Consider the following 12,503-nt stretch of genomic DNA (forward strand, 5'->3'; position numbering starts at 1 on the left):
TCCTTCCCATGACAAGAATGGACATTTCATAAATACCGTTGCCTGACCAACAGAAAATAAGTGGACTTTTAAAATATCTTTCAGGATCAGGCCTGGGGATGACCTTTTATTAGAATTCAGTTATTATTTAAAGATAAGCAAGAGACACTTGGTGCCAGGAACGCAATTTGTGTGTTTATTGTGTTTCTATGGGGATCATAAAAAGAAAAGCACAGCCTAGTATGAATCAATGACCCTCCTCAAGGAGCCAACTTTGGCATCCATGGCTCCCCAGTCATGGTGCCGCCTGTAGTCCCCGGGCCTCAGCAGGTACTGCCGTCCACGGTAATTGGGCAGCTCATAGAGGACCCAGCAGCCTTCCAGCACTTGGAGGGAGTAGATCTCATGGACACGGAAGCGATCATGGATAGAGGAACAGTCATCAGTGAGCTCAGACACTAGGCCTCGGTAGTTTTCTCTCTCGTACAGCCTTAACCTGTGAGAGCTGGTCTGTTATGACAATAAACGAAAGAAGAGAAATAAACTATGTGCATCCTTGCTGTCAACAAAAGTGACACAATCAGCCCGCATCTTGAAAAAACGTGGTTTCCAAACTATCCTGTAAACTATGTTTTTTCTCTAATCCCACTTTTTATGGTGTTCTATCAAATTAGGAAGAGTATTAAAATAAAGCTGAGCTGATCAGTGAAGTAGAGATCTCATGGAAGAAACAAACAGTGAAGGAAGGGAATAAATGTCATCCTTTGTACCATCTCAACTGTATTAGTGAATCTGCAGAGGATTTCAACTCCCGTTTCCATTGTGAATCCATCTAACTCTTATGAAATGTATTTTCAAGTTACTTTTTGTATTCATACTATACAATGATTTATATTTACACTGAGCCCACATGTCTTTTCAACGACATTTTGTCAAGTCGTTTGTACCAATTTGAATGTCTTGCCCCAAAGAAATGTCTATTTTATTTAAATCTCTTTGTGCATCTGAAAATTTTTCTAGCCTAACCTTGATTTCAATTCAAGAATCTTGCCACAATCACATAATCTGGTGTCATCAGAAAGCATAAACATATTGCACATAATTAATTGAAATTAATTAATTAAAAAACATTCAGCAGTACTTTGGTTAGATCATATTCTATGGAATCCTAATCAATTATCTCTGTTTTGGGAAGAAACTAGTTGATAATGACTCCCAGAAAGTGCAGAGCCATCCAAGCTGAACATACAACACTGCCTGTGTGTGTGTGTTTGTTTTTTTTTTCAGAGACAGAGTCTCACTTTGTTGCCCTTGGTAGAGTTCTGTGGCATCTCAGCTCACAGCAACCTCCAACTCCTAGACTTAGGTGATTCTCTTGCTTCAGCCTCCTGAGTAGCTGGGAATACAGGCGCCTGCCACAAGGCCCAGCTATTTTTTGGTTGCAGTTTGGCTGGGGCAGATTCCAAACAGCCACCCTCAGTATATGGGGCCAGTGCCCTACTCCCTGAGCCACAGGTGCCACCCACTACTCTAGGTTCTGGATTAATATGCTATAGAATGTAGTAAAAAAAGTTACCAATACAGTCAGGATACATTAACCTATATTGTTTTCCACAGTCTTATCTAGACAGACTTTTTTTTTTTTTTACTGAACAATGTGATTTTTACTTAGAAATTAGGGATCACCTAGATGCTACCAAGTTTAAAGACTATGCTGTGATTTCTTGTGCCCTAAAACAATATTGATATTCCTAAGTAAGAAAAGAGATGACTATCACATTTCTTTTTTTAATGTTTGACTGTCACATTTCTTTTTTTAAGGCTTAGGAGTCAGACTTGGTATCTTTAATGCAAACACTGAGTTAGAACAAACTGACTTTTGGAAACAGGAGTTGATGGCCACTGATCGCTGACGCTTTCCCTTCAGGCAGGTTGAAGACGACTCACGTGAGGAATCGTGCGGCAGGAGCGGACCGAGTCGCTGAGGCCCATCCACTGCTGGTAGTCGGGGTACTCGCCACGCCGCACGAAGTACTGGTGGCCCTGGTAGTTGGGGCGCTCGTAGAGCATCCAGCAGCCGCTGTCCACGCGCACCGAGTTGCAGCCGCTCAAGTAGGGCTGTAGGTTGGGACAGTCGCTGGTGCATTCGTGATGGCGGCCCTGGAAGCCCCGGTCCTCGTAGAAGGTGATCTGCAGTGGAAAACAAGGTGACAGCAGACAGTCAGCTGGAAGCTACGTCCCAGTACTCGGAGACACCTGATAGATGTGGTTCGGCACCTCGACCGGCTCACCTTCCTCATGGCTGTTGACCGCGGATGGTCAGCGTCCAAAACGACAGGCACAAAGCGGCAGCTAGTATATATAGCAGGGTGGCTGCTGTGTTGGCAAGAACAACACAAAAGGGACCCACGGGTAGTGCGAAAGGGGATTTTTGTATTCTCTTTTTTTTTTATCTGGGATCATGGGGCAGGGGGCTCTCTCTGGCATTTTCGAGTTGTCCTCATTAGCTCCAGTGAAAGGTATTAAAGTCAGCAGAGCCATTATGACTTTGGAGACAAAGGGCCCACTTCTCATCCTACGCAGCTCTCTAGAAATACATTCCCTGCCCAGCATTCTGCAGTGTTTGCCCTTGGAAACTGCTGAGATGGAGGTTGGTGGCTCCATCTAAGGTAACTTACAAGAAGCATGTGAGTTCCAGAATTCTGGAAGGACTTGAAGTGTGAAGAGGCAATGAGAAAAGTCCCAAAGAAAAAGTCCTCTGACTGAAAGACAATGACATTTCTTAAATTACTTCATCGATGTGATAGGGCTTTGATTTAAAAAATTGCCTATGTTTATGTAGGAAGAAAAAGATCAGAACTGAGTATGCACCAACATGTCAATCACACGGTTATCAATGAAGGGCAAGATAGATCTTAGTTTTCTGTTTTTATCTCTTCTTGATACTTTCTATTTCCTTAATATTTTATTATAGATATACATTTCATATTATGAGATGAAAAGATAATAAAATCAATTTTTATACATATGATTTTGAGTTGCTGGGGAAAAGCAGAAAATTTTGAAAATAAGTATTTTTGTCTTGAGATTAAACCTGTCTTGAGCTAAAAATAGACTTCCCAATAGTCTGTGAGAGGTTCAAAAAAGCAGGAAAATACACCAGATCCTTTCACTTTCTGACCTCCTCTATTGCTGTTCTATTGGTGCATTATGTTTTTAAACTGAGCATGATTTGACTGTGCATTCCCTCCTAAGAGTGCCACTGTTGCCCTGAACCCAGGTGACTGCCTGAAGACCTTTCTCCATTGCTGCCAACCTATTGATCAATATCTATTAATTCATAAGGTCAGCTCAAGACTTGGCGCCTGTGGCTCAAGCTGCTAAGGCGCCAGCCACATACACCTGAGCTGGAGGGTTCGAATCCAGCCCAGGCCCGCCAAACAACAATGACAACTACAACCAAAAAATAGCCCGGTGTTGTGGCGGGCACCTGTAGTCCCAGCTACTTGGGAGGTGGAGGCAGGAGAATCCCTTGAGCCCAGGAGTTGGAGGTTGCTGTGAGCTGTGATGCCCAGGGCAACAGCTTGAGGATCTGTCTCAAAAAAAAAAACAAAAACAGAAGGTCGGCTCAAATGTGCAGAAGCAGAGGATGACTCCAAACCTCAGATCAGCCTTTGTCATTCCCCCAGTATGTAGGAAGAGGAGAGCAAGTTCTTTGCACCTGTGAAGGGACTGTGAAAGGGCATCTGATCACAGCCTGGTAATATGTTCACAGTGTCAGTTGTGAATATCTTTGTACAACATGTACGGCGAATGTGTGGATAATAAAAGGAGAGACAGAAATAACCATGAAGAAGAAAATGTTCCTTATAACCAGCAGAGCTAGCGAGAAGAAAACGGGGCACAGTCCCAGGAAACCAGACACCTGGCAGTGCACGCAGGGACCACAGGCCACTGATCCTCTTCGCTGCCTCCCTCCTACTGATGCAAACCTGGTGGTAAATCTTAGTTTCAACCATAGTCAAATCCAATGTGGAAAATGTAGCACTGGGCTCCCCAGCCACACTCCATAATGGGAATACCCTGCTGTTTTCAGCAGATGTCCACATTTTCCACTGTAGTCTTGTACATGCTGATAAAAAATGTTCTGCAAACAGATGGCACGCCAAACCCTTAAGAAGGGTATAATCCGTACTGACAGTCATCTGATCAAATTGTTATTATGTACATTGACAGGCTACTGAAAGGTTAGAACATTTTTCTCTTCCTTGTGGTCATTATATTCTACTGAAAGAAAGCCACCACCCATTTTTCTTTCAATGCTTTATTAAAATCAGTTACATTTTTTATATGAGCACATTGTAAAGGCAATCAGTGACAGATTCATTTTATTTCAGAATGAATCTTCAGAAAACTGCCTCCTTCTTTGTCACTATATAAACTGGCCTGTTTTGACATAGAAAGACTGTACACTCTGAATTCTCCCAACGATCTTCCAGTCACAATAAAATAGTAGTATATAATCTTTTTTGTTTTTCAACCAAAATGTAGCTGTGCAATATGCTTCTAAGAGAAGAAAGCCAACATCAAAAATAACACTTCAATGCAGTTTGCATCAAAAGCTAGGAGTGAAGAAATAGTGTGCTGGCAGGAGCTGCAGTTTTAAGATGGTGTTTCCTGTCTGCTCCCAGAGACTCTATTACGAAGTTTCGTGGTACACTTCCAAGTTTCTAAGTGACCTACAAAATAAAAGATGGTTTTGGTATCAAGCACATCAATTAAACATGGACACGGGATTAGTTTTCTATCTATAGGAAGTGAAGGTTAAATATTAGACAAAGATTTACTGACAAAGATGGATTAGATAAATGCAGGTACAAAAGAATTTCCATGGAATTCTTTTCATAGACTCGGAAATTGAGTTATCTGAAGTTGATAAGTGTATGTGGTTATTTAGGAGAACAAATTTATTTTTAAGAAATACACACTGAATCCACAATAATTAAAAATAAAAATTTAAAAAGAAATACCTACTGAAGTATATAGGGGTAAAGTGATAGAGTATATAACTTCCAGTGGCTCAGAAAAAAATTACATACAGTAGAACCTCTATAGTTGACCACCTGCCTACATTGACTACCTCCTTATGTTGACCAATTTTTCATAGACTGGACATGGACCACAACTATTCAACGGATATTCCTTATGTTGACCAACTCTGCATGTTAACTGTTTGTTACAGTCCCTCGGGTGGTTAGCTTACAAAGGTTCTACTGTACTTTAATCTATATTCAGAAAAAGAGACAGCGAGAGATATATAATAAAGCTAATAAAAGAAAACTTTGGCAATTTGGTGACTAACTAAAAGAAATATGTGAGTTCTTTGCACTATTTTTGTAACTTTTCTCTAAGCTTGAAATTATTTTTCAAAAATATAAAAAATAAAAGTTATAAATCTTTTGACCAACGCTACCCAAAGCAAATCAGTTTTTGGCCCCTTAGCAGTTAAATATTTAGCTTTAGCATATTATTTTGAATTTCTAATATATTGCTTTGAATTTAAACTTAAATTTACCTCGCTTAATATCTTGTTGCCTTCCACGATATTGTAAATTCTTTAGGAGTTCTGATAAAGGGAGCAATTTTATTTTTGCTTGTTATGGCCCTGGCACTTTTCTAAGGCTTTACACATATATTAACTCATTTAGTCCTTATAACTACTATGGGAAGTAGGTACTATTAGGATTTTCTTTTTCTTTTCTTTTCTTTTTTTTTGGCTATCAGTCATTTAATATTTCATACAAAAGTTAGAGACCAAGGTCACAGTGCTGTTAAACACCCCCTCCAAAACCACCCCAACTCTGCTACAAAAACAAGAGAATACACATAAAAAATACCACAGTTCAGGCTGAACCGGGAACAAAAAGTGGCTCTAAATAAAAATAAGACAGAAACACAAGACATAACATCTTCACATGTTTATATAAAAATGGCCATGACTTATCTATGGTAAAAGTGGTCACAGCCGTGTCAACAAGGTTACTGTGAAACCAGGGCATTTAGAGGTTCAGCCCAGCTGCCACTTCTGGCCTCATCTTCTGGGCTCTGCTGCAGAAACTGAGGATGCTGAGGACCAGGGCTGGGCCCCAAATTCCACTCTGAAGTTTAAGCCAGTGGCTGGATGTGCTTTGGGCTGGGAAGATGCCACGGGCTCCTTCCACCTTTCCAGAAAGAGGGACACAGCAAGAGTACTGGTGGTGGGAGGAGGGCCAAAGCTTCCCAGGCCCAAGATAAGGAAGCCAGCCAAGAGATTCCCTCTCCATTGAATAAAGTTCATGGCCCCTGGGAGCCAGCACATGAGCATTCACATGGCAAAGCCCCACCACAACCATGCCACCAGAAAGCTGAGAGTAATGACCCATCAGAGGAGTGGAGCCTGGGAAAGCACATTGGGCTGGGGCGTCCCTCTGGGAGTCTCCAAGGGGGTGACATCTCGTACCTGCTCACAAAGCCCCTCTGCCTTTAAGGGGGCTCTGGTTCCTGGTGTCCTGAGCCAGCAGCTCCTGCAACCCTTCAAAGAGCTGAACGTTGAGCAGGAACACAGTCTTGGCCTCCTTACCATACTTATTTGAATCAATAGAATAACAGCCAATTAACTTGTGAATAATATATTTCAAATGGTGAAAAGATAATAATGGCTAGGTTTTTTTGTTTTTTTGAGACAGAGTCTCAAGCTGTCACTCTGAGTAGAGTGCCTTGGTGATAGCTCACAGCAACCTCCAACTTGGGCTCAATTGCTCTTGCCTCCGTTTTTCTATTTTTAGTAGAGATGAGGTCTTCCTCTTGCTCAGGCTGGTCTCAAACTCATGAGCTCAAGCAATCCACCTGCCTTGGCCTCCAGGAGGACTAGGATTACAGGCATGAGCCACCATGCCAGACTGCTAGTATTTATTTAGAGCAGCGGTTTTCAACCTTTGGGGGTCGAACAACCCTTTCACAGGGGTCACTTAAAACCATCACATACAACCCATACAAATACAGGTATACGAAAATAATTTTATGGTTGGGGGGTCACCAAAGGGTTGCAGCATTAGGAAGGTTGAGAACCACTGATTTAGAGTTTACTCTGTGTCCAAGCACTGTCCTAACCTTTTTCTTGAGACAGAGTCTCACTTTGTCGCCCTTGGTAGAGTGCTGTGGCATCACAGCTCACAGCAACCTCCAGCTCTTGGGCTTAGACGATTCTCTTGCCTCAGCCTCCCGAGTAGCTGTGACTACAGGCGCCCACCAAAACATCCAGCTATTTTTTGTTGCAGTTTGGCTGGGGCCAGGTTTGAACCTGCCACCCTTAGTATATGGGGCCGGCACCCTACTCACTGAGCCACAGACACCACCCCTGTCCTAACCCTTTAACATGCATAATCTCAGTTAATCATTTCAACAACCTTAGAAGGTAGGTATCATTATTTTTCCCATTTTGCAGAGGGGGAAACTAAGGCATAGAGAGTTTAAGTAGCTTGCCTGAAGTCACACAGCTGGTAAATAGTGGGCTGTAGATTTAAACCTGGAACCTCTGTTTCTGCAGGCTGGCCTTTTAACAATATGAGTAAAGTATTCCCCAAACATCTGATATCAATTTGGTTCAATTTATGTTTTTAGACCTACTTTGTTCCTTGGTTGGGTGTCTGAAAAACTTTTCGATGATTTCCATTCCGTGGCATTTGCTCCCTTGGTCGAGCGGCTGGTGGCATTTTTACTTGTTGCTCCCTTTCTTGACTTGACACCTACAGACACATGTAGTAACCATATCTGTATGTATAATGTTTTTTTGAATGTATCCACCCAGTTTTAAATCCTTCCCTTCTAGAGTGCTTTGCTCCCATCCCTGAGGGGCCTGAGATATAAGCCTTGTTTGATTTCCACAGTGGAAGAAAGTAAGTCATGAAACTGCCTCGTTCTTTTAAATGCACCAGAGAAATCTAATTACCATTACAACTTTGACCTTGGGAGTCCACCTTGTGACTTTACTTACATTTCTCTGAGCAGGTGAAAGGAAACAGACTTACTCTGTCTGCGGGCATACTCTGCTGCCTTGGGTGCTGTTAACATGGCAAAAGGGTGCAAGGAGAGGTGGAGAGAGGACACTCGGGGAACCTGAAAGGCAAACGGTCCCACTTTACAAAGCTGTGCACTGTTGGTGGTAGGAACATCTGCTTGTTTCAGCACTTGGCCTGTTTAGTCAATCCAGAGTTGAGTCTTGCGATATTAACAATGGCCCGTTGATGAGGCAGGTGAAACTGTGTACATATGAACTTTCACACACTGCCTTTTGCTCCTGTCCACAGTCCTGCTGCCTACAGTGATCTTTCCCACACTGACTCTTCACCTGGTTTCCTTTCCCTGGAATAGCCCTTTCCTCCTTATCTGCCCAGAGGCTCCTATTTTTCCATTAAGACATAGCTCAAATATCATCTTTACGAGAAACTTTCCTCCATGTCACCCCACCCCACTCTCCCATGCTGCTCTGCCCCCCTCCCAACCCAGAAGTATTGACCCACTTATCTGTGAACTCAAAGCACAGATTCTCACAGAGCAATGCCAGAATGTTGTAGGTAAGAATAATGGGCTGTTCCTGCATAGCACTGGAAACATCTTCAAGCCTGAGACTGTCCCTTCATTCATTCCCTCAACAAATATTCAAAGAGCACCTTTCTTCAGCCCATGCCCTGTTTTAGGAACTCTAGTGAGTTAGACAGACAAGATTTCTGCCCTCTGGAACTCTGGGAGTGGAGACAAACAATTAGACAAGCAGGATAATTACATGTTGGGATAAGTTTAATAAATAAACTAAAAGTTATGTGCTTAAAGAGTTACTGGGTGCCATTTCTCTTTTTCACTATTACTATGGGTTTTCTGTTATATCACATAGGAAACAAGAATTAAACAATAAATGAGGTTGTGTTCTATTTATTGATAGAACAGTTTAAAGCAATTTTTCTAAAGGCACGACTAAATTTTGACAGTCTTTTATTCAAATGGAAAAAAAAACTTTTCAGAGTTTACTTCATGTCTAGTGTTGTAAAGACTTAAACATAAACATAAATGTGTCCTCTAACCTCAAAAACTACATGGCCGGCTGGGCATAGTGGCTCACGCCTAGCACTCTGGGAGGCCAAGGCGGGTGGATTGCTTGAGCTCAGATTATCCTGAGACCAGCTTGAGCAAGCTCAGATTATTAGAGACCAGCCTGAGCAAGAGCAAGACCCTGTGTCTACTAAAAATAGACAAACTAGCTGGGTGTCATGGCAGGAGCCTGTAGTCCCAGTTACTTAGGAGGCTGAGGCAGCAGGAACCCAAGAGTCTGAGGTTGTTGTGAGCTATGATGCCATCTACCCAAGGCGATGGAATGAGACTCTGTCTTCAAAAAAATACATAAGTAAATATTTTTAAAAAGTAAATGGTCTATTCAAAAAGATAATCCTAAAACGCAGAAAGTAATTAAAACAGAGGCTGTATTTTAGTATGGCCCAATCATAGCTATGATAACGTTCCTTCAGGATAATACATGCCCAGTGTAAGGAAAAGGGAACCAGCTCATGCATTGGTTGTTCTTAATGCAGTTCTGCATTTCATAGTTGTTAGACTGAGCTTTTCCTGCTTGAGCCTCCCTCTCTACTGGAGAAGGCAGAACTCAGAGATTTCAATGTCACTTTTCCAGCCTGACTAGTCTATAAACCTTCCTGAGTCCTAATAATATGATGACTCATGCAAGCAGTCAATTTAGTTTTCTAAACTAACAGTTCATATGAAAGACTTTTAAAAGTAGGATGAAATTTAACTCCTCAGCCTAGAATTAATTACATTCTCTTTTTAACTTTAAAGCTACTGACTACTATCTTCACTTTCTTCACTATACAAGTATTATTCTGATTATTTCTCAATCTGAGCATTCACTGAATGCCAAATTGTGTCTAAAGGACATTCAACAAAAATTTCTTCTATCTGGAAAGCTGAGGAGGTCAAGGAAGTGGGAAGTATAAAGGATAACTTGTCCAAGCAAAGACCTACAAAGGGATAGCTATATCTCATTAAGAGATGAAGGGCATGGACAGAAACCTTGAACCTGCATGAAAGGGCCTGACTTTCAGCCTGAAGCCGTCACTTACTGAAACGTTATGATATCTCTGAGCTAGAAGGTGAAAATTTTTTCCCAGGTGTCAAAGCAATTGAATGAACATACACTTGCAGCAATCAGATGGTTCAAAGTAAGAGCTGGGCATGTCCTCTGGAAAGGCAGTCTCTATCTGTCTAAGACATTTTGCAGCCCTTTGGCTCTGCTTCCAGCTTGGAGGATGCCTGCTTGGCATTTTCCTTGGGAGGAGACTACTGTGCCTTAGAGACACTTCAGTGTCTCGGGTTCCTCCTACAAAGACTCTCTCTCTCTCACATTCTCTCTCATTTCCTCCCACTCTCACTCGCTCTCCCTGGCTAAGACAGCAGCACAGCGGTCTGCGTCTGGACAGTAGATGAGCCGGGCCAGAGACAGGCCAGTCCTGGTGTTTGTGGCTCTGGCAAGTGGTGGCCCAGATGGGACTGTAGACAGCCACCGGCACAACTTCTTTTTTAAAGGAAACTCTGAGTACCTTGGAATATGCTCACAGAGCAAAGAACATAATGAATAAGCCTGAAGTTAACCAGAAACTCACCAAAAAGGCTCTTATTAAGATACTTTACTGAGAAGAATATGTTCCAGCTCAATCCACATAAACATAAAAGAGAATATGTGGAAGAAATAGAGCGCCTGAAGAGAGATCTTACTGCAGCCTATGAGTAAAATGGAGTGTACATTTCTGAAGAAAATTTTAGAGCCATGAATGGAAAATTAACTGTTCAAAAAGAATAGATTGTGGAACTGATTGAAAAACTTGGTGAGGTTGAGGAGGAACTAAGTAGGGTTACAGAGTTGTTTATGACTAATAAAAATGAACTTGACCAGGGATTGGATTAAAGATGGCAACTGAGTAACAGCTTCCCTGTAACTGGGCACGGTGAGTCTGGGGAGATAAGACTCCAGACACCTCTGGCTGGTGATATCTGCCTATAATCATCCCTTTGAGGATACAGGGAGTCAGCAAGGGACTTCTGGACCCCAAGAGGAGGACAAAAGCAGTGGGAAACTGGCAAGAGGTTGTGTGTGTTCGATCGTCCTAACCACGCCAGCAACCGTGAGTACAAGCAGCAGTGAGACTGCAATCTGGAAAGGCCTTACCTGTGAACTGTTTCGGTGTTTTTGGACTTGGCACTCAGGTGAACTGCCTTGGGGAGAGTTAGGCAGGAGTGCGGAGAACTTTGGGCATTATCTGGGGCCCCAGACAGAGCCACTGAGCTGGGCTGCAGGGAGCCATTGGGTGAGAGAACTGCCCCGGCAGGATCGGCCCTCAGGGTCCCAGAGCAAGGAGAGGGGGGGACCTAGTAACCTAGCAACCGAGCAGCCTAAAGGCAGGGACTGAGCTGCCTTATAGCCTTAACCCTTAGGGGCAGAGTGAAATGGTTTTGGCACACTGGAGGCTCGGGCTGTTGCCCTGGGTAGAGTGCCGTGGTGTCACAGCCCATAGCAACCTCCAATTCCTGGGCTGGGTGCTGCCTGGACCTCTGTAAGATCTGTGCCATGACCCCGCACCAACCGGGCCTCCGCATGCCCTGACCAGGAACTGCAGGAGTGTCCTCCCAGCCTCTACACTGGCCCACTCATCTGGTAGCTGCGTGCCCTCTGGAGCCCTCCCTGCCTCTACACAGAGCCCTTCTCCTGGCCAGAGACTGCTGGAGCCTTGGGCCCTTTGTGCCAAAGTCACGGGGTGCCAGGCACTCCCAGAACTGTGTGCACCACCTCCCGCCCTGTTCTGGATCTGAGTGTGTCACACGCTGGAGCTGCTTCCACAACCAGAACTCCCTAGCTGGACCAGCCCCAGAGGAACTGCACAGGGTCACTCTTTACAAAGATAAAGCAACAATAGAGTGATCCCGCTGGGATCTAATCCTGGAGAGACACCCCCCAACTCTGAGGACAGCCAGAGGCAACGGTGAAAAACAATCAGGAGGCGAAATTAACAGAAAAACTCTGGCAATATGAATAATCAGAGTAGATCAACTCCCTCAAGGATCAATGGGGCAGACACAGCACAAGATCCCATGCAGAAACAAATAGCTGAGATGTCAGAAATCAAATTCAGAATCAGGATAGCAAATAAGATTGAATTAGAACTCCAAGCAGTAACCCAAAAGATATCTCAAGAATTCAACAAATTCAAGGACCAAATGACCAAAAATTTTGACACATTGAGACAAGAAGTTGCATCCCTCAAAGATCTGAGAAACACAGTAGAATCCCTCAGTAACAGAATGGAGCAACCAGAAGAAAGGATTTCTGACATTGAAGACAAAGTTTTCGAACGCCCCCAAACTCTCAAAGAGGAAGAGAAATGGAGGGCAAAAACAGATCACTCTCTCAGAGAGCTCTGGGATAA

At 43.2% G+C, this 12,503-nt stretch overlaps 2 protein-coding genes across 2 annotated transcripts in view; both read right to left on the minus strand.

Annotated features, from left to right (window-relative positions):
• Positions 1 to 216: 216 nt before the first annotated feature.
• Positions 217 to 2,279, minus strand: LOC128589769 (gamma-crystallin A-like). The gene is made up of 3 exons (XM_053596473.1): positions 2,271 to 2,279; positions 1,927 to 2,211; positions 217 to 489 (listed from the first exon to the last, which is right to left on the minus strand). The coding sequence occupies exons 1-3, from the start codon at positions 2,277 to 2,279 to the stop codon at positions 217 to 219; spliced, it is 567 nt and encodes a 188-aa protein (XP_053452448.1).
• Positions 2,280 to 4,306: 2,027 nt separating this feature from the next.
• The window catches only part of C7H2orf80 (chromosome 7 C2orf80 homolog), a 36,340-nt gene continuing 28,143 nt past the window's right edge, over positions 4,307 to 12,503 (minus strand). The window contains exons 7-9 of the mRNA XM_053597664.1: positions 8,046 to 8,133; positions 7,645 to 7,763; positions 4,307 to 4,718 (exon numbers count right to left, since the gene is read on the minus strand). Coding sequence (XP_053453639.1) covers positions 4,710 to 4,718; positions 7,645 to 7,763; positions 8,046 to 8,133 — 216 coding nt within the window. The 3' untranslated portion in view covers positions 4,307 to 4,709. The remainder of the gene's footprint in view (positions 4,719 to 7,644; positions 7,764 to 8,045; positions 8,134 to 12,503) is intronic.

The sequence above is a fragment of the Nycticebus coucang genome, chromosome 7 (assembly GCF_027406575.1).
Source record: "Nycticebus coucang isolate mNycCou1 chromosome 7, mNycCou1.pri, whole genome shotgun sequence".
NCBI lineage: Eukaryota > Metazoa > Chordata > Mammalia > Primates > Lorisidae > Nycticebus > Nycticebus coucang.